The sequence below is a fragment of the Plecotus auritus genome, assembly GCF_963455305.1.
Source record: "Plecotus auritus genome assembly, chromosome: 10".
Classification (NCBI taxonomy): Eukaryota; Metazoa; Chordata; class Mammalia; order Chiroptera; family Vespertilionidae; genus Plecotus; species Plecotus auritus.
In genome coordinates, this window is record NC_137785.1 from 5,298,314 (window position 1) to 5,323,340 (window position 25,027).

Consider the following 25,027-nt stretch of genomic DNA (forward strand, 5'->3'; position numbering starts at 1 on the left):
CATTGGACACTGGTGTCATAGACACTGTGACAGAGCAAGCGCATTCAGATAGGCAAGACGGACATCTGAGAAGGATATATCGAGTCAAAGCCCACACAACAAGCTTTCAAAACTGGAGGAATAGCCTGTCATGATGGCTCAGAGGTTCGGTGTCGACCTATGAACCAGGAGGTCACGATTCAACTCCCAGTCCAGGCATCTGCCCAGATGGGGGCTCAATCCCCAGTGTGGGGCGAGCAGGAGGCAGCCAATCAGTCATTCTCCCTCGTCGTTGATGTTTCTCTCTCCCTCTCATTTCCTCTCTGAAATATATAAAGTTTTTTTAAAAAAACTTGTTGGGGAAAAAGGAAGAAGAAAAGTACGTGAGTGGCGCTCCCGCCGCTGGACATGGGGCCCGCTGGGAGCAGGACTCCTATGAGCACAAACACGGGTGGAAGCTGTGGTTTGGACCAGCCCTGCTGGTTGCAGGCGAGGTCTGGGGACAGAGGGAGCTCACAGCTGCCCTTAAAGCTGCAGGTGTGTGCGGGAGATGAAACTGAACTCTGGGTAAGAGATATGTTCGTGTACAAAGCAAAGAGCAGCACAGTGACTCCTGGTGGCAAACCCCACAAATCCACAGTCCCCCGAGGAGTGGGAATTGGTGCTCATGGAGACAGTGGAAGGTTCCCGCCAAATTCCAGAGCAACCGTCCTGCTAACACCATTGGGTCCTGAATCCGTGTAGCGCTGTGACCCTCCAGGAGTTAAACTCGTTGAAGAATAAGTAAATTACAGTGGGTGATCTCTTGTTAAAAAAAAAAAAAAATGGAAGAAAACATCTGATTGAGACATTACTGCTCAGTTCACACAGGAAGCAGGTGGGACACAGGTATTTAAATACAGGGGGTTTAATCAACAAATCAAAGTTCTAACCCAAATAACAGCTTCTTACTGTCTAGGACAAACCATGGTCCCGGGGGAACAGCTCTGCCCAGGAACAGGGGCCCTGAGGGGGAACATGACCCTGAGGCTTGCTCCCAGGAAGGAGGGGCTGGAGACTGTGGCTGAGAAAAAGGGAAGTTCATGAAGAAACATGTGATAGGAAGAAAACCCAGATTCTGGGGCCCCAGAAGGGACCTGTTTCCTTCCCTTATTGCCCTGCATTTCCCTCTGTGCTCACTGTCACAGGGACAGCGCCCTGAGCTGCACAGGGAGAGGGTGAGTGTGTCCCTGCTGATCTGAGCTCTGCAGGCCACAGGGACCCAAGTCTCCCTGAAGCGACTCCAGGGCCCGGGTGGCACTGTCCCTGGTGAGGACCCCAGGGAGGTGCTGATGGACGGGCTGAGGAGGAAGGAGACCCCGTGGGGGAGGCTCTGACAGGGAAGGACGTGCCCTGGGTCACCTCACCTGGAAGGGGCGTCTCAGGAGGCTCCGGGTCTATTTCCTGCTTCACCATGAAATGAGAGCCAGGCTGCTAGAGAGAGGCTGTGCCCTCGCCTGTGGGCTGCTGACGTGACACAGAGAGGATCGGCCGCTAAGTGACCACCACCCATGCGTGTGTCTGTCCATCCTGCTGGCCCCGTGCCCTCCTCCATCTGCTCAGCTGAGGCCACAGGGAGAAGACGACATGACGCCCACCCTCAGGGCCCTGCTCTGCCTCGGTGAGATGGGAGGGGGAGGGGATCCCTGCTCTGTCTGGACCCCAGGACTCAGGAGGCTCCTGGGGAGGAGGGAGCTGCTCAGGGTTCAGGGCAAATCTCTCACAGGGACTCTCTTCCAGGGCTGAGTGTGGGCCTCAGGACCCCAGTGCAGGCAGGTGAGTCTCCCCAGGTGTCCCAGATCCACCTCCTTATTGGGGACAAGGGCCACCCCAGGCAGCAGGGCAGGATCTGTCTGACAGATGGGGGCATCTGGGACCAAGAGCTGGGGACCAGGGGTGGGAATGCCCTGTGACCCAGTTTCTGATTCCTTCCAGGGCCCCTCCCCAAGCCCACCCTCTGGGCTGAGCCAGGCCCTGTGATCCCCTGGGGGAGCCCAGTGACCATCACCTGTCAGGGGACCCCAGGGGCTGAGGAGTACCGTCTGGACAAAGAGGGAAGCACAGCACTATGGAAAACACAGAAGCCACAGGAGCCCGGGGACAAGGCCAATTTCTCCATCACACACATGACAGAGCATGATGCAGGGAGATATCGCTGTTCCTATGACAGCTCTGCTGGCTGGTCAGAGCGCAGTGAGCCCCTGGAGCTGGTGGTGACGACAGGTGAGAGGACACTCTGGGGTCCCAGCCTCAGGCTCTGCCCACAGGAAGGGGGTCTGCTCTCAGGGTGTCTCCCTCTCACAGCCCAGCCCTGGGGGACATGAGGGAGGTGTGAGCCCATTTAACACGCTGCCTCCTCCTCTCCTAGGAGCCTACAGCAAACCCAGCCTCTCAGCCCTGCCCAGCCCTGTTGTGACCTCAGGAGGGAATGTGACCCTCCAGTGTGGCTCATGGCAGGGATTTGACAGGTTCATTCTGACTAAGGAAGGAGATCACAGGCTCTCCGGGGCCCTGGACTCAGAGACACACCTCAGTGGGCAGTCCCAGGCCCTGTTCCATGTGGGCCCCGTGACCCCCAGCCACAGGTGGAGGTTCAGATGCCATGGCTGTTCCAGGAACAGCCCCCAGGTGTGCTCATACCCCAGTAATGCCCTGGAGCTCCTGGTCTCAGGTGAGTCCCATTATTGTCTCATCCATGGATTGAGGCACCAGACACATTATTGGAATCTTTGCTGTGAGGGGAGCCCCATGTGACAGGGTGGGGTGAGGAGAGCACAGGGTCTCCTGGGTTAGGGACACAGAGAGAGACAGTGAGACCTGGGGGCCAGGCCAGGAAAAGGGGTTTATCGGAGGAGCAGCCCCTGTAATTCACGTCTGGTCTCCCCAGGTGAGTCTGGGAAGCCCTCCCTCCTGAGCCAGCAGGGCCCCATCGTGGCCTCTGGACAGAGCCTGACCCTCCAGTGTCGCTCTGATGTCGGCTATGACAGATTCGCTCTGCACAAGGAGGGGGGACAGGACCTCCCCCAGAGCCTTGTCCTGCAGCCCCAGGCTGGGCTCTCTCAGGCCCACTTCCCCCTGGACACTGTGAGCAGCTCCCACGGGGGCCGGTACAGATGCTACGGTGGATACAACCTCTCCTCTGAGTGGTCGGCCCCCAGTGACCCACTGGACATCCTGGTGGCAGGTGAGGAGCCAGTGGGATCAGTCAGCGACCAGACTCCGCACAGGCCCTGCTGGGGTCTCAGCTGGTGAGACCAGAATGACAGTGGAGGCCCCAGGGAGGGAGGGAGACAGAGAGAGGCAGGGGGTGAGAGGGCAGAGGGGGAGACTCAGAGAAACAGACAGACAGAGAGGAGGGTCCTCAGAGAGAGGCCTGGTGACTCTCAGGTCACAACAAGGTGGGCAGGCAGCCCTCACCCTCCCTCCCTCTCTCTAGGACACCTGCCTGAGAGACCATCCCTCTCAGTGCAGCCAGGCCTCAGGGTGGCCTCAGGAAAGAACGTGACCCTGCTGTGTCAGTCACAGAGCCTAAGGGACACCTTCCTTCTGTCCAAGGAGGGGGCAGCCGATGCCCCCCTGCTTCTGAGATCAGATCTCCGAGCTCGGCAGTACCAGGCGAAGTTCTCCATGAGACCTGTGACCTCAGCCCATGGGGGCACCTACAGGTGCTACAGCTCACAGAGCACCTCCCCCTTCCTGCTGTCACACCCCAGTGAGCCCCTGACGCTCCTGGTCTCAGGTGAGGACCCTGACCCTGTCTGCTGTGCTGTCAGCTCAGGGTCCCGTCCCCAGAAGGATCATGGGCTGAAAGCGGTGGGTGATCTAGGGATGATCACCCAGAGGAGATCTGCCCCTCAGAGACCCCCCAATCCCTCTCTATCCCTGCCCCTCACCTGATCCTGAAGGTGCCTGTGGACAGTGGGAGGGTCTGAGGGGCCACAGGGCAGATGCAGGAGAATCTCAGAGAGGAAGAGACTCTAGGGTCAGCCCCAGACCCTCACTCCCTTCTGTCCTCCCTCCCAGGACCCTCTAGGACCCCAACCCCCCACACCCACAGGGCCCATGTCCACAGCTGATGAACCACTGGGTCCCATTTGCTCAGAGAAGGCACTGACCACCCCAGGGCAGTTCTGAGTCTCTCAGAGGATCTAATGCATCCTCCCCCCTCCCACCCCCGCCCCGGCCCAGACACTTAAGAACAGGCTTGTGTCCCAGGGGGGGCCTGGGAGTCAGGGAGACATTTCAGGGAACCATGGGGCTCCAGGGACTGGAGGTTTCACCCCTCCCCCACCACACAGTCAGGCTTGCCCAGGAGTGAGGCAGGGGCCAGGTAGGGAGGGCATGGCTGAGGGAGATGTGGGGCCCAGGTGGAGGAGGGGGACTGTTCTCTAATGGGGAGAAGACAGCCCCACCCCTCACCTGCCATCCTGATGCCCAGGAGGCTCTGAGGAGCAGCGGCTCCCCACCACGGAGTCAGGCCCCCAGAAGGGTCCGTGAGGCTCTCTTTGGGGAGGTGGTGGGTGCCTCCATGGGGACAGGGGCTCAGCCATACGGGGGTTCAGGAACATCTGAATTTGCTGACTTGGACCCGCCCTTCCCCTGCCTGGGCCTCAGTGTCTCCAGGTGTAAAAGGAGAGAATCCTTGTCCAGATCTTCCATTTCCTGTCGGTTCTGGCCCTGACCTCCTGGGAGAGGGGCTCACAGGGAAGCCCCAGGACGTGATGTTATGGGGCCTGTCCCCTCTGTCTCAGGGACGGTGACACTGTACAGGGAGGGACAGGCAGGACAAGGGTCCGGGCCCCCATCCTCCCCCTCAGCTCAGGCTCAGCTCAGAGGAGGGAATAGAGTGGATCAGCCCTGGTTCAGCTCCTGGCTCTGCTGCTCCTGCTGTGGGGCTGGGCGGTCCCCTCTCTCCAATGAGTGTGGGGTTCCTGTCTGCTCAAATCTGGTCCCATCCTGCTCACAGGCTGCTGGGAGATGAGGTGACATAAGGGCCTCACAGAGCTCAGGAAGGCAGAGCCCCCAGCCCAGCCCGACCTTCCCAAGGGGGCGTCAGGGTCTACAGGGTGGAGATGGACCCGGGAGAGTCCACCCCTCACACTGCCCCTCCTGTCCCTGCTGTGCTGGGGCGGGTAATGAGGAAGGACCCTCAGCTCCAGATGAGACGTGGACAGGCCCCTGCAGAGGAGGAGCCCAGAGCACGAAGCTGGTGTCCCCCTGGGGGCAGCGTGAGGACAGCACAGGGAACCCACAGTCCCGGGTTCCAGTCCCAGCCCTGCCCCTTCCAGGCTGGATGACCTGGGGCACATGGTTAACCTCTCTGAGCCTCAGTGAAGTGGGTATTGGGGTCAGCAATCCCTGGTGAATGACTGCTACGAGGTGAGAGGAGATGAGTGACAGACCCAGTACGTGCAGCGCACACAGTAGGTGCTCATTAAATGGCATCACTAGCTCATTCATGATGTCATGGGGGAAGAAGGACACTCCTGACATTTCAGGTCTGATTCCTTTCCAGGAGACGTCCCCAAACCCTCCATCTGGGCTGACCCAGGCCCCATCGTCACCAAGGGGAGCCCCGTGACCATCTGGTGTCAGGGGTCTCTGCAGGCTAGTGCCTACGGTCTGTATAAAGAGAGGGGCTCTGAGCCCTGGGAAACAAGGATCCCACAGAACTCCAGCAACAAGGCCGGTTTCCTCATTGGAGCCATGACCCAAGCCCACACAGGGCTGTACCAGTGTGCATATTACACCACTGGGGACATACTCTCAGAATGGAGTGACCCCCTGCTCCTGGTGGTGACAGGTAAGGGAGACACTGGGTCCCCTCCCCACTGTGGGCTCCGGGTCACAGACAGAGGGAGTAAAGTGTGGCCTCAGGGGACCCCACCCCTCACAAAACACCCCTGTGGCTTGAGGGTGACGGTCCCTTTAACACAGACCCTATCTCCTCCCTCAGGAGTGGGCGGTGCACCCACCCTCTCAGCCCAGCCAGGCCCTGTGGTGGCCTCAGGAGGGAACGTGTCCCTCTCCTGCAGCTCACAGCTCATATCGGGCCCTTTCCATCTGCTGAAGGAGGGAGGGGCTGGCCCGCCCCGACACATGAAATCAGAATGGAGGATGCATGCTGGGAGGTGGCAGGCCATCTTCCCTGTGGGCCCCGTGAGCCCCTCCCATGGGGGGACCTACAGATGCTATGGGTCTTCCAGCTCCAAGCCCAACGTGTGGTCACAGCCCAGTGCCCCTCTGCACATCGAGGTCACAGGTGAGGGACAGACCCGGGTGCATCTCCATCTGTTTCCTGGGCCCAAATAACTGACCTGAGCTGTGTGTCCACTGGGGCCCTGGGCTCATGGGGTCAGTGACACTGGCCTCTTGGGGACAGACCCACAGGCGGGAGGCTCAGGGACGGACATGGGAGACCTCTCCCTGCGGCCCAGTGGGCGATGTGGGGTGTCCCCTGGTGCCACTGTCCCCTCCTCCCAGGTGTGCACAGGGAGCCCGCCCTCTCGGCCCAGCCAGGCGCGCTGGTGCTGGCTGGACACAGCCTGACCCTCCAGTGCCACGCGGAGGCCGGCTTTGACAGATTCGCGCTGACCAAGGACGAGGGGCTCACACCCCCCCAGCGCCTCGATGGGCAGCCCAGCGCCGACTTCCCCCTGGGCCCCGTGAACCGCACCCACGGGGGCCGGTACAGATGCTACAGTGGACACCACCTCTCCTCTGCGTGGTCGGCCCCCAGCGCCCCCCTGGACATCCTGGTGGCAGGTTAGGAGCCAGCCCTGCACCTCTGCTGAGGGTCTGCTCAGGGCTCTGGGCACAGGGTCACCTGGGGGTGATGGGGCCCAGGAGAGGAGCCTGGATCAGAGGCTGAGCTGGGCATAGGTCTAGGGGAGGGAGGGAGAAAGGGGGTGAGGGTCATGGAGATAAAAGACACCCCCCAGGGGGACTGAGAGGAGCTGAGAGGGGTGACAGATTCTGTGGAGAAGGACAAGGTCCCTCATCTCAGGGTCAAGGGCATGAGGGGAGGGTGGCTCTCTGTACACCACAACCTTCCTCTCCCCAGGAATGTACAGGAAACCCTCCCTCTCAGCCCAGCCCGGACCCTCAGTGCCCAGGGGAGTGAACGTGACCCTGCAGTGTGGGTCTGAGATCTGGTTGGACACCTTCCACCTGCACAGGGAGGGGTCGCTGGACCCTCCCCAGCACCTCAGTCTGCAGGACACGTCTGCACCCTCTCAGGCCAACTTCACCCTCAGTCCTGTGAGCTCAGGCCACCAGGGGACCTACAGGTGCTATGGCTCCCACAGCACCTCCCCCTACCTGCTGTCCCAGCCCAGTGACCCCCTGGAGCTGGTGGTCTCAGGTGAGGAGCCCTGACCCTGTCCTTTCTGTGCGCAGTCAGCTCATGGCCCTGTCCCTAGCAGTGTGGGTGACAGTAATAAACAAGGAGGGGGAGGAGGTTCCACAGAACAGGGTGGGGATGAATATGCAGACCTCAGAGAGGAGGGACCTGGGTGGGGTGGGATGAAGGAGACGCAGCCCAGACTTTCACCCCTTCATGCTCCTGAGATTCAGGAGACCCTGACACCAAACCCTCCTTCATGGACCCTGGTCCCCAGCTATTGAGAACGTGGGATCTGTCAGGTTTAGGGGAACAAGCTCATGGGGTCTTGAGTCTCAGGCTGAAACACAGAACACACAGCTCTTAGTTATTTCTGAATTTTGATCATATCTTCTCTCATCCTCAGTTCTGGGGCACAGCTCTGACAAGGTATCTCAGAATAGGTGCTGAGTTCAGATGTCACTGGGACGCTGAAGTGAAGGGGAGGTCGGAGCCCAGGAAAGACACTAGAATCCCAGAGATTTGAATCTGCCCTGACCTCTGAGACTTTTTTACCTACCACTCCTGTTTTCCCATCCCCAAGACTACACAGTGGAGAATCTCATCCGGATGGGCATGGCTGGCTTGGTCCTGGTGCTGCTCGGGGTGCTGCTATTTCAGGCTCGAAATGACACCAGAAGGATCCACGATGCAGCCAGGATGTGAACCCAGAGGCAACAATGCACCGTTCAGACTGGGGGAGCCTTGGAGCCCATCTGATGACCCCAGGAGGTGCTGAAAGAGAATATGGACCATAATTGGGGAAACTGTCTGCTGAGAACGTACAGGGGTGAAGACGTGCTAGGCGAGGTTTGGGTGCAGGAGAACATGGGCCATGTCCCTGTAGAGGACGCCTCCTCCATCCGCCCGGGGTGCTCTCCCTCCCCCCCTGTCCTCGGTGACTCTCCTTCACTGCCCTCTGTTCTCACCCTGTGATGTGAGGGTCCGTCCCACATGGCTGGTTTGGATTCACATCTCTACACCCCTTCATGCTGGGCCACATCCATCCCCAAAAACAAAAAAACATGGTATCTTCATAACCCTGGGATTGTTTTTTATTTCATTTCATTTTTACTTTTTTAACTATGTTTTTATTGATGTTAGAGAGAGACGAAAGGAGAGGGATAGACAATAGAAACACTGAGGAGAAAAAAAAACATCAGCTGCCTCCTGCACTGCCCCTTTGGAGGATGGAGCCCGCCACGCAGGCATGTGCCTGACCAGGATTTGAACCAGTGACCTCCTGACTCATAGGTTGATGTTCAACCACTGAGCCTCACTTACTGGGCTGAGGGATTATTTTTAAACCAAGAAGAACTAAGTAAAAAGTAAAAAAATCCAGACACCTGCTCCACGTGGTCCAGCCCATTGCACATCTCCGCCCTCCTACCATCTCCATGCGGCTTCCTCTTTGTGTCCTTACCTGGGACCTGCTGTTCACCTGGATTCCAATGCTGGTTCTCAGTGCTTCTTGCTCTGTAGTTTCGTTATTCCCGATGGCACACCTTTATTGTGGTCATGGGGGGATTTCAGTACTTCCTTTATTTCCTCTGCTATCTTGATCAAAAGTGGTAATATCGCGATAAAAAGTAATTTTGAATTCTTGGCATCATTTTATTTAAGTACTACATAACGTTTGTTTTAAGTAGCTTTTTAAAAATTTTCCAGACCAGTTTTAAATCGATTCAGATTTACTTGTTTTATACATGTACATCAGTCAGTTTGGAGGTCATGCATGCATTTCCAATAGGAATCGTTCCCACCATTGTTAATATTGGTGAACGGGTCTGTGGGCCAATCACTAGCTGCAACACCATCGGTTGCACCTGGATCGATAGGATCACGGTGCCTCAGGGTTTCCACCGAAGGGTCACTGCTGATGCCGGCTGCGTGAAAGGCTCAACACCACACATGGTCACAGGGTCAGGAGAAGATTGCCTGAGAGAGCTGTCTGATCTTTGAAATGATCACCTTCAAACAGATCCATTTCCCCAAAAGGATCGTCCTCGAAAGGATCACTGCCAACAAAAAAATCAAACTGGAAACCCAAGTCTGGATCTGCACCTGGATCTGCCAGTGACCTGGATTCTACAATTGATGGATCTTCTTTTAGTGTCTGTCGCTGTTAAATCCAGAACAAATTTTTCCTTGGCAGCTGCCGTCACCAAGCCACTCCCATCAGCCCCCACTCTATTCTCACCAGTCCCCAAACCATCCCTTTACCCACCACTCCACTCCATTCCCCTCAGTCCCCACTCCATTCCCATCATTCTCCCCTCCATTCCAATCAGCCATCACTCCATTCCCATCATTCTCCCCTCCATTCCCATCAGCCATCACTCCATTCCCATCATTCCCCCTCCATTCCCATCAGTCTCCCCTCCATTCCCATCAGCCATCACTCCATTTCCATCAGTCGCACCAGGAAGTAGCATGTCATGAGCACATCTTGCTCAGACTCCAGGCTGCTCGGCCTCTGGTGCTCATGCAGGTTGGCTGTTTCTCTGCTGCCTGTGCTGAGGTTGCAATAAGCTGGACCACCATTGACAAGGATGCTTGGGGCTGCTGCTCCAAACTCTTTTCTTAAAAAATGTACCTTTATTGTTGAAAGTATTACAGATGTCCCCCTTTTCTCCCCACTGACTCCTTCCACCCCCACAGGTCCCCTTCCCAGGCCTTTACCACACTATTGTCTGTGTCCATGGGCTGTGTATATTTGCATATGTGCATTCTAGTGGCCCGGTGAAGGAAATTCGTGCATGGGGTGGGGGGGTGTCCCTCAACCGGGCCTGCACCCTCTCCAATCTGGGACCCCTCGAAGGATGCCCTACTGCCAATTTACAGGGATCGGGCCTAAACCGGCAGTCGGACATCCCTCTTGCAATCTGGGACTGATGGCTCCTAACCGCTCACCTGCCTGCCTGTCTGCCTGATTACCCCTAACCACTCTGCCTGCCGGCCTGCTCGCCCCCAACTGCACCCCCCACCAGCCTGATCACCCCCAACTGCCCCCCTGCTGACCTGCTCGCCCCCACCAGCCCTCCGCACTGGCCTGCTCACCCCCAACTGCCCCCTGCTGGCCTACTCACTCCAAACTGCCCCCCCCCAGCAGTCCTGATCACCTACAAATGACCCCCACTGATGGCCTGCTCACGCCCAACTGGCCCTTCTGCTGGTCTGCTTACCCCAACAGCCCTGCCCCCCATCAGCCTGATCACCCACAACTGCTGTCCCATCCTGGCCTGATCACCCACAACTGACCTCCCCTCTTGGTCTCTAACGGCCTCTACCTGGGCCCCGCCACCCTGGCTTTGTCCAGAAGAACATCCAGAAGGTCCCCAGAAAGGTCTCCCAGTCTAATTAGCATATTACCCTTTTATTAGTATAGATAACTTCCCTGGTGAATCTCTCACAATCCATCCACTCACTACAGGCTTCCCTCTGAGATTTTTCAGCCTGCTCTATGCCTCTATGTCTCTGGATCTATTTTATTCATCAGTTTATTTTGTTCATTAGGTTCTATATGAGTGAGATCATGTGATACTGATCTCTCTCTAACTGGCTTATTTGCCTCCAAGTCCCTCCATGCTTTCTCAATACACTCAAGGTTCTTTAATGCTGTCTCAAAGGGCAAGAGATCCTTCTATTTTACAGCTGCATAGTATTCCATGGTGTAAATGTACCACAGCTATTTTCTATCCATTCACCTACTAAAGGGCACTTGGGCTGTTTCCAGATCCTAGTAAATAGTGCTGCTATGTACAAACAGGTATATATGTTCTTTTGGATTAGTGTTTAGGGTTCCTTGCAATATATTCCTAGAAGTGGGATCACTGAGTCAAATGGCAGTTCCATTTTTAATTTTTTCAGGAAACTCCATACTGTTTTCCACAGTGGTTGCACCACTGTGCATTCCCACCAGCCATGTACTAGGACTCCCTATTCTCCACAGCCTTACCTTTTCTTTGTTGATTTGTTAATGGTAGGCATTCTGACAGGTGAGGTGATACCGCATTTTCATTTGAATTTGCATCTCTCTGAGGATCGGTGACTGCACCAATTTCATTGATTACTAGGGGTTTCCAGCTCTTTCATTCCCATCTGTTTCATTTGCATTGAACGGATTTCCTGCTGTGAACCTTGCAGGTACCCCTGAGGAGGTCTCACCTGGTCCTTCCCTGACTCCACACTCTCCTCCAATCCTGCTGTTCCTTGTGGTAGGCCACTCCACTCTTCCCTATAGTTGGGCCAGCTCTTCCTCAGAAGTGCAGATCTGCGACTCTTGACTAGTTCCTTCAGCTTTCAGTGATGTGACCAGCTGGGCCTCCTCAGTGCACTTCCCTCCGACCCCCTGAGTTGCTCCTGCAGCAGAGCTTCCTGCTCATCCAGCCCATTAAGGAGACCCGGTCCTTACTGTTTGTGGGACTGGAGTCTTTGAAGATTAGCATTTGCCCTTTGAAGTTCATCCTGAAGACCCGGGCCCACACTATTCTCTGTTGAAGAGTATATCTTTCCCCCAGCTGGAGGAGCCCAGTTGATGGAGCATTATCCTGTGCAGTGAAAGGCTGCTGATTCAACTCCAGGTCAGGACACACACCTGGGCTGTGGGTTCAATCCCTGGTCAGGGTACGTGCAGAAGGCAACTGATCAATGCTTCCCTTTCACATCCATGTTGCTCTGTCTCCTTCTCTCCTCCCTCTCTCTAAGCATGTCCTCGGGTGAGAATTAATGTTAAATAGAGTATCTTCTTTCTCCTTAAGGTCCTCTTGCACATTATCTTTTCCCTCTTTAGGTCAATGGTATCATTGTTAAGGGCATCTGGCTCCTTAATAGCAGAGAAATCTGTAGCAGGACTGGATCCTATGATGCTCTTTGGTAAGCTGGCCCTTTCTGCTGGTGACAGCATCTCAGGAAAAAAAATGTGAGGAGGATCAATGCCCTTCATTAACTTCTGATTGACTGAGTGAAAAGCCAAGGAAAACATGTCCTTTGAAAGCTTCCCATGGAGTCACATAACACCCAAAGATAGGCATAGCAGGTAGAAGCTAAACCTGTCTCCAGGAAGATCGCACAAACTTCCCTTCCAGACACAAACTCATCCATGTCCTTATCAGTGTCCAGGAAGATGCCATCCTCTTTAGCTTTTCTGCAGGGCATACCACCCACGCTTTCCTCTTAGCAGGTGGCACAAGGCTGGAGGCCAGGACATGGGCCCAGGGGCTTTCTCCAATGTGCCCTTCTCCAAGCACGTGGCACCTGCAGACTCATCTCCATCAGCATCGCACCAGGGACAATACCACTCAGCTCCCAAACACTTCCAAGGGCAGCCACAGGCAGATTCGAGGTGAGCGACGCTGGTTTCCCTTTATCATAGACAGAAATCCATGTACAGGGCTTAAAATGATCAAACATGGCACCATGTCAGCCCACTGGAAGCCAATGCAGAGGTCCTTCCCTCCAGCAAGGGACTATGGGTGTGGTGAACTGTTGGTGGAGGAACATCCACGTTAAAGTTGCTCAGAAACACCTGCAATGCATTCTGGGTACATACACAAGGCACAGAGCGACGTACAATTGCCTTTGCTCAGGACACCTTTGCCTTCTGGGTCAGCAAAATCCCAAACCTGTCCAAGTGTCAGATCTGGGGGCCTGATCTGTTCAGGAAAGCAGCAGCAGCAGCAGCAGCAGCCAACACCCTCAGGGATGGCCCGCACCACCCTGGCTGTAGCATTTTTCACATGAAGGGGTCCCACTTGATGACTGTGTCAGGGAGAGCTGGGTCAGCACAGCCATGGTGCCCCCATCCTGCAGGGGAGGGGACAGAAGGACAAGTAGGCAGGGGCGGGGAGGAAGGGGTGGGTACAGGGGAAGCAAGCCCTTCCCTCCCATTACCCCTGGGATTTCTCTTTCACGTCCATTCCTATTGGACGCTCCCCTCCCACATTCCTGCTTCTCCACAGAGAGTCCCTCCCTAGGCTGTGCTGATGTTCAGGATACAAAGAGGTGGAGAGTGGGATCAGCCCTGGCCCATGGTGTCCTCTCTCCCTAAGTTAGCATCTGACTGTGATGTGCCAAGCAGGGCCCACGCCAAAGGTGAGCCTCACACTCGCACCAGGACAGATGCCCATGCTCACTGGAATGCACTGAATCTGTCTCACACGCTCAAGGAGACGTTGTTCAGTGCTGACCATAGGCTGGGTCTGTGGGTAGAGAGACCCCAGTACCCATATCCAAAGCACGTGGTGGGGGCAACACTGCTCCAACTTTCACCCTGAGTCCAGATCCCCTCCCTGTGTGTGGCCACCCTGGGTCCCTCTCCTGTCCACACAGAGGTGGGAAACTCCACGCTGATGACTGCTGGCTGCACCCGGGCACAGTACCCACTCAACTCGCGCAGTGGTTGTCTATTCTGCTTCCCTCTCCATCTGGAAAACTTCCACTTCTCTTCTTGGGCATTGAGGATGGCCACATGTTTCAGAAACAGTGTGCACAGCCTTTCTCAGCATCAGGAGCAGATGGGGATTTGTACGTGGGTACAGCAATCATCCAATTCCTGCAGAGTTCTGAACAACCCCGCTCAGGGCTCACCTCACAGGCTTAGTCAGATGGCTACAAACCAGGATGGCTCCCTCCAGGTCCCCCGGCACCGACCCCACAACCACTCTAAGCTTAGAGTTGGGATCTTGACGAAGTGCTGCATGAGAGATAACTGAGACTCAAGAGATTGTACATTGAGGGTGAAGGTCACACACCTAATGGACAATGGAGGACTATTTACATAAGAATCAGCCCAGCCAGCATGGCTCTGGGGTTGTGCATCGATCTATGTATGAACCAGAAGGTTGAGGCTCAATTCTCGGTCAGGGCACATGCCCAGGTTGTGGGGCGTGCAGGAGGCAGCCGGTCAGTGATTCTCCCTCATCATGGATGTTTCTGTCTCTCTCTCCCTCTCCCTTCATCGCTAAAATAAAAATATATATAAATTTTTAATAATAAATAAATAAATAATCCATTTTGTTCCCCAAATCGGAGCAATAACACACTTATTGCCACTGACTGTGAGACAGGATCCCGGGATAAGGAGGAGAGATCGTCCTGAGGAACAAGGCACTGAGGGGAGGAGGGACTCAGAGTGTGTTCCCGCCCTGATGGCGTGGATGCTGTTGCAAGAAAGGGGAGTTGACCAGGGGCTGTGATAGGAAGGGAACCACAGTCTGGGGCCAGAGGGGGAGACCTGTTTCCTTCCCTTATTGCCCTGCATTTCCCTCTGTGCTCACTGTCACAGGGACAGCGCCCTGAGCTGCACAGGGAGAGGGTGAGCGTGTCCCTGCTGATCTGAGCGCTGCAGGCCACAGGGACCCACGTCTTCCTGAAGCGTCTCCAGGGCCCGGGTGGCACTGTCCATGGTGAGGACCCCAGGGAGGTGCTGATGGACGGGCTGAGGAGGAAGGAGGCCCCGTGGGGGAGGCTCTGACAGGGTCACCTACCTGCAAGGGGCAGTTCAGGAGGCTCCGGGTCTATTTCCTGATCCATCATGGAAATGAGAGCTAACATCTGGGAGACACAGTTCCCCTTCCTGTGGGGCGGCTGAGGTGACAACCCGGAGACAAGGAGGGCCGGCCTCCCAGTGGCCACACCTGTGTGGGACCGTTTTGATGGCACCTTGGTCTCCTCCATCTGCACAGCCAGGAACCGAGGGAGGAGACCCCATGACCCCCACCCTCAGGGCCACGCTCTGCCCTGGTGTGACGTGAGGATTTATTTTCCAAGACGGCCTCTGGAAGGAATAGCATACCTGAATCATCGTTGAAGTATTAAAAATTTCATCTGAGAAGTGAAATCATCGCACCTAATTAATTCCAGGCCCACCCAGTATGCAGCGAGGTCTTCCGAACAATCCCGGGACATTGGACACTGGTGTCATAGACACTGTGACAGAGCAAGCGCATTCAGATAGGCAAGACGGACATCTGAGAAGGATATATCGAGTCAAAGCCCACACAACAAGCTTTCAAAACTGGAGGAATAGCCTGTCATGATGGCTCAGAGGTTCGGTGTCGACCTATGAACCAGGAGGTCACGATTCAACTCCCAGTCCAGGCATCTGCCCAGATGGGGGCTCAATCCCCAGTGTGGGGCGAGCAGGAGGCAGCCAATCAGTCATTCTCCCTCGTCGTTGATGTTTCTCTCTCCCTCTCATTTCCTCTCTGAAATATATAAAGTTTTTTTAAAAAAACTTGTTGGGGAAAAAGGAAGAAGAAAAGTACGTGAGTGGCGCTCCCGCCGCTGGACATGGGGCCCGCTGGGAGCAGGACTCCTATGAGCACAAACACGGGTGGAAGCTGTGGTTTGGACCAGCCCTGCTGGTTGCAGGCGAGGTCTGGGGACAGAGGGAGCTCACAGCTGCCCTTAAAGCTGCAGGTGTGTGCGGGAGATGAAACTGAACTCTGGGTAAGAGATATGTTCGTGTACAAAGCAAAGAGCAGCACAGTGACTCCTGGTGGCAAACCCCACAAATCCACAGTCCCCCGAGGAGTGGGAATTGGTGCTCATGGAGACAGTGGAAGGTTCCCGCCAAATTCCAGAGCAACCGTCCTGCTAACACCATTGGGTCCTGAATCCGTGTAGCGCTGTGACCCTCCAGGAGTTAAACTCGTTGAAGAATAAGTAAATTACAGTGGGTGATCTCTTGTTAAAAAAAAAAAAAAATGGAAGAAAACATCTGATTGAGACATTACTGCTCAGTTCACACAGGAAGCAGGTGGGACACAGGTATTTAAATACAGGGGGTTTAATCAACAAATCAAAGTTCTAACCCAAATAACAGCTTCTTACTGTCTAGGACAAACCATGGTCCCGGGGGAACAGCTCTGCCCAGGAACAGGGGCCCTGAGGGGGAACATGACCCTGAGGCTTGCTCCCAGGAAGGAGGGGCTGGAGACTGTGGCTGAGAAAAAGGGAAGTTCATGAAGAAACATGTGATAGGAAGAAAACCCAGATTCTGGGGCCCCAGAAGGGACCTGTTTCCTTCCCTTATTGCCCTGCATTTCCCTCTGTGCTCACTGTCACAGGGACAGCGCCCTGAGCTGCACAGGGAGAGGGTGAGTGTGTCCCTGCTGATCTGAGCTCTGCAGGCCACAGGGACCCAAGTCTCCCTGAAGCGACTCCAGGGCCCGGGTGGCACTGTCCCTGGTGAGGACCCCAGGGAGGTGCTGATGGACGGGCTGAGGAGGAAGGAGACCCCGTGGGGGAGGCTCTGACAGGGAAGGACGTGCCCTGGGTCACCTCACCTGGAAGGGGCGTCTCAGGAGGCTCCGGGTCTATTTCCTGCTTCACCATGAAATGAGAGCCAGGCTGCTAGAGAGAGGCTGTGCCCTCGCCTGTGGGCTGCTGACGTGACACAGAGAGGATCGGCCGCTAAGTGACCACCACCCATGCGTGTGTCTGTCCATCCTGCTGGCCCCGTGCCCTCCTCCATCTGCTCAGCTGAGGCCACAGGGAGAAGACGACATGACGCCCACCCTCAGGGCCCTGCTCTGCCTCGGTGAGATGGGAGGGGGAGGGGATCCCTGCTCTGTCTGGACCCCAGGACTCAGGAGGCTCCTGGGGAGGAGGGAGCTGCTCAGGGTTCAGGGCAAATCTCTCACAGGGACTCTCTTCCAGGGCTGAGTGTGGGCCTCAGGACCCCAGTGCAGGCAGGTGAGTCTCCCCAGGTGTCCCAGATCCACCTCCTTATTGGGGACAAGGGCCACCCCAGGCAGCAGGGCAGGATCTGTCTGACAGATGGGGGCATCTGGGACCAAGAGCTGGGGACCAGGGGTGGGAATGCCCTGTGACCCAGTTTCTGATTCCTTCCAGGGCCCCTCCCCAAGCCCACCCTCTGGGCTGAGCCAGGCCCTGTGATCCCCTGGGGGAGCCCAGTGACCATCACCTGTCAGGGGACCCCAGGGGCTGAGGAGTACCGTCTGGACAAAGAGGGAAGCACAGCACTATGGAAAACACAGAAGCCACAGGAGCCCGGGGACAAGGCCAATTTCTCCATCACACACATGACAGAGCATGATGCAGGGAGATATCGCTGTTCCTATGACAGCTCTGCTGGCTGGTCAGAGCGCAGTGAGCCCCTGGAGCTGGTGGTGACGACAGGTGAGAGGACACTCTGGGGTCCCAGCCTCAGGCTCTGCCCACAGGAAGGGGGTCTGCTCTCAGGGTGTCTCCCTCTCACAGCCCAGCCCTGGGGGACATGAGGGAGGTGTGAGCCCATTTAACACGCTGCCTCCTCCTCTCCTAGGAGCCTACAGCAAACCCAGCCTCTCAGCCCTGCCCAGCCCTGTTGTGACCTCAGGAGGGAATGTGACCCTCCAGTGTGGCTCATGGCAGGGATTTGACAGGTTCATTCTGACTAAGGAAGGAGATCACAGGCTCTCCGGGGCCCTGGACTCAGAGACACACCTCAGTGGGCAGTCCCAGGCCCTGTTCCATGTGGGCCCCGTGACCCCCAGCCACAGGTGGAGGTTCAGATGCCATGGCTGTTCCAGGAACAGCCCCCAGGTGTGCTCATACCCCAGTAATGCCCTGGAGCTCCTGGTCTCAGGTGAGTCCCATTATTGTCTCATCCATGGATTGAGGCACCAGACACATTATTGGAATCTTTGCTGTGAGGGGAGCCCCATGTGACAGGGTGGGGTGAGGAGAGCACAGGGTCTCCTGGGTTAGGGACACAGAGAGAGACAGTGAGACCTGGGGGCCAGGCCAGGAAAAGGGGTTTATCGGAGGAGCAGCCCCTGTAATTCACGTCTGGTCTCCCCAGGTGAGTCTGGGAAGCCCTCCCTCCTGAGCCAGCAGGGCCCCATCGTGGCCTCTGGACAGAGCCTGACCCTCCAGTGTCGCTCTGATGTCGGCTATGACAGATTCGCTCTGCACAAGGAGGGGGGACAGGACCTCCCCCAGAGCCTTGTCCTGCAGCCCCAGGCTGGGCTCTCTCAGGCCCACTTCCCCCTGGACACTGTGAGCAGCTCCCACGGGGGCCGGTACAGATGCTACGGTGGATACAACCTCTCCTCTGAGTGGTCGGCCCCCAGTGACCCACTGGACATCCTGGTGGCAGGTGAGGAGCCAGTGGGATCAGTCAGCGACCAGACTCCGCACAGGCCCTGCTGGGGTCTCAGCTGGTGAGACCAGAATGACAGTGGAGGCCCCAGGGAGGGAGGGAGACAGAGAGAGGCAGGGGGTGAGAGGGCAGAGGGGGAGACTCAGAGAAACAGACAGACAGAGAGGAGGGTCCTCAGAGAGAGGCCTGGTGACTCTCAGGTCACAACAAGGTGGGCAGGCAGCCCTCACCCTCCCTCCCTCTCTCTAGGACACCTGCCTGAGAGACCATCCCTCTCAGTGCAGCCAGGCCTCAGGGTGGCCTCAGGAAAGAACGTGACCCTGCTGTGTCAGTCACAGAGCCTAAGGGACACCTTCCTTCTGTCCAAGGAGGGGGCAGCCGATGCCCCCCTGCTTCTGAGATCAGATCTCCGAGCTCGGCAGTACCAGGCGAAGTTCTCCATGAGACCTGTGACCTCAGCCCATGGGGGCACCTACAGGTGCTACAGCTCACAGAGCACCTCCCCCTTCCTGCTGTCACACCCCAGTGAGCCCCTGACGCTCCTGGTCTCAGGTGAGGACCCTGACCCTGTCTGCTGTGCTGTCAGCTCAGGGTCCCGTCCCCAGAAGGATCATGGGCTGAAAGCGGTGGGTGATCTAGGGATGATCACCCAGAGGAGATCTGCCCCTCAGAGACCCCCCAATCCCTCTCTATCCCTGCCCCTCACCTGATCCTGAAGGTGCCTGTGGACAGTGGGAGGGTCTGAGGGGCCACAGGGCAGATGCAGGAGAATCTCAGAGAGGAAGAGACTCTAGGGTCAGCCCCAGACCCTCACTCCCTTCTGTCCTCCCTCCCAGGACCCTCTAGGACCCCAACCCCCCACACCCACAGGGCCCATGTCCACAGCTGATGAACCACTGGGTCCCATTTGCTCAGAGAAGGCACTGACCACCCCAGGGCAGTTCTGAGTCTCTCAGAGGATCTAATGCATCCTCCCCCCTCCCACCCCCGCCCCGGCCCAGACACTTAAGAACAGGCTTGTGTCCCAGGGGGGGCCTGGGAGTCAGGGAGACATTTCAGGGAACCATGGGGCTCCAGGGACTGGAGGTTTCACCCCTCCCCCACCACACAGTCAGGCTTGCCCAGGAGTGAGGCAGGGGCCAGGTAGGGAGGGCATGGCTGAGGGAGATGTGGGGCCCAGGTGGAGGAGGGGGACTGTTCTCTAATGGGGAGAAGACAGCCCCACCCCTCACCTGCCATCCTGATGCCCAGGAGGCTCTGAGGAGCAGCGGCTCCCCACCACGGAGTCAGGCCCCCAGAAGGGTCCGTGAGGCTCTCTTTGGGGAGGTGGTGGGTGCCTCCATGGGGACAGGGGCTCAGCCATACGGGGGTTCAGGAACATCTGAATTTGCTGACTTGGACCCGCCCTTCCCCTGCCTGGGCCTCAGTGTCTCCAGGTGTAAAAGGAGAGAATCCTTGTCCAGATCTTCCATTTCCTGTCGGTTCTGGCCCTGACCTCCTGGGAGAGGGGCTCACAGGGAAGCCCCAGGACGTGATGTTATGGGGCCTGTCCCCTCTGTCTCAGGGACGGTGACACTGTACAGGGAGGGACAGGCAGGACAAGGGTCCGGGCCCCCATCCTCCCCCTCAGCTCAGGCTCAGCTCAGAGGAGGGAATAGAGTGGATCAGCCCTGGTTCAGCTCCTGGCTCTGCTGCTCCTGCTGTGGGGCTGGGCGGTCCCCTCTCTCCAATGAGTGTGGGGTTCCTGTCTGCTCAAATCTGGTCCCATCCTGCTCACAGGCTGCTGGGAGATGAGGTGACATAAGGGCCTCACAGAGCTCAGGAAGGCAGAGCCCCCAGCCCAGCCCGACCTTCCCAAGGGGGCGTCAGGGTCTACAGGGTGGAGATGGACCCGGGAGAGTCCACCCCTCACACTGCCCCTCCTGTCCCTGCTGTGCTGGGGCGGGTAATGAGGAAGGACCCTCAGCTCCAGATGAGACGTGGACAGGCCCCTGCAGAGGAGGAGCCCAGAGCACGAAGCTGGTGTCCCCCTGGGGGCAGCGTGAGGACAGCACAGGGAACCCACAGTCCCGGGTTCCAGTCCCAGCCCTGCCCCTTCCAGGCTGGATGACCTGGGGCACATGGTTAACCTCTCTGAGCCTCAGTGAAGTGGGTATTGGGGTCAGCAATCCCTGGTGAATGACTGCTACGAGGTGAGAGGAGATGAGTGACAGACCCAGTACGTGCAGCGCACACAGTAGGTGCTCATTAAATGGCATCACTAGCTCATTCATGATGTCATGGGGGAAGAAGGACACTCCTGACATTTCAGGTCTGATTCCTTTCCAGGAGACGTCCCCAAACCCTCCATCTGGGCTGACCCAGGCCCCATCGTCACCAAGGGGAGCCCCGTGACCATCTGGTGTCAGGGGTCTCTGCAGGCTAGTGCCTACGGTCTGTATAAAGAGAGGGGCTCTGAGCCCTGGGAAACAAGGATCCCACAGAACTCCAGCAACAAGGCCGGTTTCCTCATTGGAGCCATGACCCAAGCCCACACAGGGCTGTACCAGTGTGCATATTACACCACTGGGGACATACTCTCAGAATGGAGTGACCCCCTGCTCCTGGTGGTGACAGGTAAGGGAGACACTGGGTCCCCTCCCCACTGTGGGCTCCGGGTCACAGACAGAGGGAGTAAAGTGTGGCCTCAGGGGACCCCACCCCTCACAAAACACCCCTGTGGCTTGAGGGTGACGGTCCCTTTAACACAGACCCTATCTCCTCCCTCAGGAGTGGGCGGTGCACCCACCCTCTCAGCCCAGCCAGGCCCTGTGGTGGCCTCAGGAGGGAACGTGTCCCTCTCCTGCAGCTCACAGCTCATATCGGGCCCTTTCCATCTGCTGAAGGAGGGAGGGGCTGGCCCGCCCCGACACATGAAATCAGAATGGAGGATGCATGCTGGGAGGTGGCAGGCCATCTTCCCTGTGGGCCCCGTGAGCCCCTCCCATGGGGGGACCTACAGATGCTATGGGTCTTCCAGCTCCAAGCCCAACGTGTGGTCACAGCCCAGTGCCCCTCTGCACATCGAGGTCACAGGTGAGGGACAGACCCGGGTGCATCTCCATCTGTTTCCTGGGCCCAAATAACTGACCTGAGCTGTGTGTCCACTGGGGCCCTGGGCTCATGGGGTCAGTGACACTGGCCTCTTGGGGACAGACCCACAGGCGGGAGGCTCAGGGACGGACATGGGAGACCTCTCCCTGCGGCCCAGTGGGCGATGTGGGGTGTCCCCTGGTGCCACTGTCCCCTCCTCCCAGGTGTGCACAGGGAGCCCGCCCTCTCGGCCCAGCCAGGCGCGCTGGTGCTGGCTGGACACAGCCTGACCCTCCAGTGCCACGCGGAGGCCGGCTTTGACAGATTCGCGCTGACCAAGGACGAGGGGCTCACACCCCCCCAGCGCCTCGATGGGCAGCCCAGCGCCGACTTCCCCCTGGGCCCCGTGAACCGCACCCACGGGGGCCGGTACAGATGCTACAGTGGACACCACCTCTCCTCTGCGTGGTCGGCCCCCAGCGCCCCCCTGGACATCCTGGTGGCAGGTTAGGAGCCAGCCCTGCACCTCTGCTGAGGGTCTGCTCAGGGCTCTGGGCACAGGGTCACCTGGGGGTGATGGGGCCCAGGAGAGGAGCCTGGATCAGAGGCTGAGCTGGGCATAGGTCTAGGGGAGGGAGGGAGAAAGGGGGTGAGGGTCATGGAGATAAAAGACACCCCCCAGGGGGACTGAGAGGAGCTGAGAGGGGTGACAGATTCTGTGGAGAAGGACAAGGTCCCTCATCTCAGGGTCAAGGGCATGAGGGGAGGGTGGCTCTCTGTACACCACAACCTTCCTCTCCCCAGGAATGTACAGGAAACCCTCCCTCTCAGCCCAGCCCGGACCCTCAGTGCCCAGGGGAGTGAACGTGACCCTGCAGTGTGGGTCTGAGATCTGGTTGGACACCTTCCACCTGCACAGGGAGGGGTCGCTGGACCCTCCCCAGCACCTCAGTCTGCAGGACACGTCTGCACCCTCTCAGGCCAACTTCACCCTCAGTCCTGTGAGCTCAGGCCACCAGGGGACCTACAGGTGCTATGGCTCCCACAGCACCTCCCCCTACCTGCTGTCCCAGCCCAGTGACCCCCTGGAGCTGGTGGTCTCAGGTGAGGAGCCCTGACCCTGTCCTTTCTGTGCGCAGTCAGCTCATGGCCCTGTCCCTAGCAGTGTGGGTGACAGTAATAAACAAGGAGGGGGAGGAGGTTCCACAGAACAGGGTGGGGATGAATATGCAGACCTCAGAGAGGAGGGACCTGGGTGGGGTGGGATGAAGGAGACGCAGCCCAGACTTTCACCCCTTCATGCTCCTGAGATTCAGGAGACCCTGACACCAAACCCTCCTTCATGGACCCTGGTCCCCAGCTATTGAGAACGTGGGATCTGTCAGGTTTAGGGGAACAAGCTCATGGGGTCTTGAGTCTCAGGCTGAAACACAGAACACACAGCTCTTAGTTATTTCTGAATTTTGATCATATCTTCTCTCATCCTCAGTTCTGGGGCACAGCTCTGACAAGGTATCTCAGAATAGGTGCTGAGTTCAGATGTCACTGGGACGCTGAAGTGAAGGGGAGGTCGGAGCCCAGGAAAGACACTAGAATCCCAGAGATTTGAATCTGCCCTGACCTCTGAGACTTTTTTACCTACCACTCCTGTTTTCCCATCCCCAAGACTACACAGTGGAGAATCTCATCCGGATGGGCATGGCTGGCTTGGTCCTGGTGCTGCTCGGGGTGCTGCTATTTCAGGCTCGAAATGACACCAGAAGGATCCACGATGCAGCCAGGATGTGAACCCAGAGGCAACAATGCACCGTTCAGACTGGGGGAGCCTTGGAGCCCATCTGATGACCCCAGGAGGTGCTGAAAGAGAATATGGACCATAATTGGGGAAACTGTCTGCTGAGAACGTACAGGGGTGAAGACGTGCTAGGCGAGGTTTGGGTGCAGGAGAACATGGGCCATGTCCCTGTAGAGGACGCCTCCTCCATCCGCCCGGGGTGCTCTCCCTCCCCCCCTGTCCTCGGTGACTCTCCTTCACTGCCCTCTGTTCTCACCCTGTGATGTGAGGGTCCGTCCCACATGGCTGGTTTGGATTCACATCTCTACACCCCTTCATGCTGGGCCACATCCATCCCCAAAAACAAAAAAACATGGTATCTTCATAACCCTGGGATTGTTTTTTATTTCATTTCATTTTTACTTTTTTAACTATGTTTTTATTGATGTTAGAGAGAGACGAAAGGAGAGGGATAGACAATAGAAACACTGAGGAGAAAAAAAAACATCAGCTGCCTCCTGCACTGCCCCTTTGGAGGATGGAGCCCGCCACGCAGGCATGTGCCTGACCAGGATTTGAACCAGTGACCTCCTGACTCATAGGTTGATGTTCAACCACTGAGCCTCACTTACTGGGCTGAGGGATTATTTTTAAACCAAGAAGAACTAAGTAAAAAGTAAAAAAATCCAGACACCTGCTCCACGTGGTCCAGCCCATTGCACATCTCCGCCCTCCTACCATCTCCATGCGGCTTCCTCTTTGTGTCCTTACCTGGGACCTGCTGTTCACCTGGATTCCAATGCTGGTTCTCAGTGCTTCTTGCTCTGTAGTTTCGTTATTCCCGATGGCACACCTTTATTGTGGTCATGGGGGGATTTCAGTACTTCCTTTATTTCCTCTGCTATCTTGATCAAAAGTGGTAATATCGCGATAAAAAGTAATTTTGAATTCTTGGCATCATTTTATTTAAGTACTACATAACGTTTGTTTTAAGTAGCTTTTTAAAAATTTTCCAGACCAGTTTTAAATCGATTCAGATTTACTTGTTTTATACATGTACATCAGTCAGTTTGGAGGTCATGCATGCATTTCCAATAGGAATCGTTCCCACCATTGTTAATATTGGTGAACGGGTCTGTGGGCCAATCACTAGCTGCAACACCATCGGTTGCACCTGGATCGATAGGATCACGGTGCCTCAGGGTTTCCACCGAAGGGTCACTGCTGATGCCGGCTGCGTGAAAGGCTCAACACCACACATGGTCACAGGGTCAGGAGAAGATTGCCTGAGAGAGCTGTCTGATCTTTGAAATGATCACCTTCAAACAGATCCATTTCCCCAAAAGGATCGTCCTCGAAAGGATCACTGCCAACAAAAAAATCAAACTGGAAACCCAAGTCTGGATCTGCACCTGGATCTGCCAGTGACCTGGATTCTACAATTGATGGATCTTCTTTTAGTGTCTGTCGCTGTTAAATCCAGAACAAATTTTTCCTTGGCAGCTGCCGTCACCAAGCCACTCCCATCAGCCCCCACTCTATTCTCACCAGTCCCCAAACCATCCCTTTACCCACCACTCCACTCCATTCCCCTCAGTCCCCACTCCATTCCCATCATTCTCCCCTCCATTCCAATCAGCCATCACTCCATTCCCATCATTCTCCCCTCCAT

The 25,027-nt window shown here is 56.6% G+C and overlaps 2 protein-coding genes across 2 annotated transcripts in view; both read left to right on the top strand.

The window, feature by feature from the left end:
* The window catches only part of LOC308235316 (immunoglobulin superfamily member 1-like), a gene marked incomplete at its 3' end in the record, with an annotated part of 87,242 nt that overhangs the window by 38,510 nt on the left and 23,705 nt on the right, over nt 1–25,027 (top strand). The gene's annotated exons all lie outside the window — the stretch shown is intronic.
* Nucleotides 1,134–24,303, top strand: LOC308235232 (immunoglobulin superfamily member 1-like). The gene is given in 24 exon segments (XM_080644015.1): nt 1,134–1,639; nt 1,759–1,794; nt 1,954–2,241; nt 2,387–2,689; nt 2,906–3,202; nt 3,455–3,757; nt 5,534–5,821; nt 5,975–6,280; nt 6,502–6,783; nt 7,082–7,381; nt 7,944–8,005; nt 16,886–16,950; nt 16,952–17,010; nt 17,013–17,048; nt 17,051–17,098; nt 17,258–17,545; nt 17,691–17,993; nt 18,210–18,506; nt 18,759–19,061; nt 20,838–21,125; nt 21,279–21,584; nt 21,806–22,087; nt 22,386–22,685; nt 23,248–24,303. Coding segments are annotated over 24 exon segments (5,196 nt in total). The 5' UTR covers nt 1,134–1,605; the 3' UTR covers nt 23,370–24,303.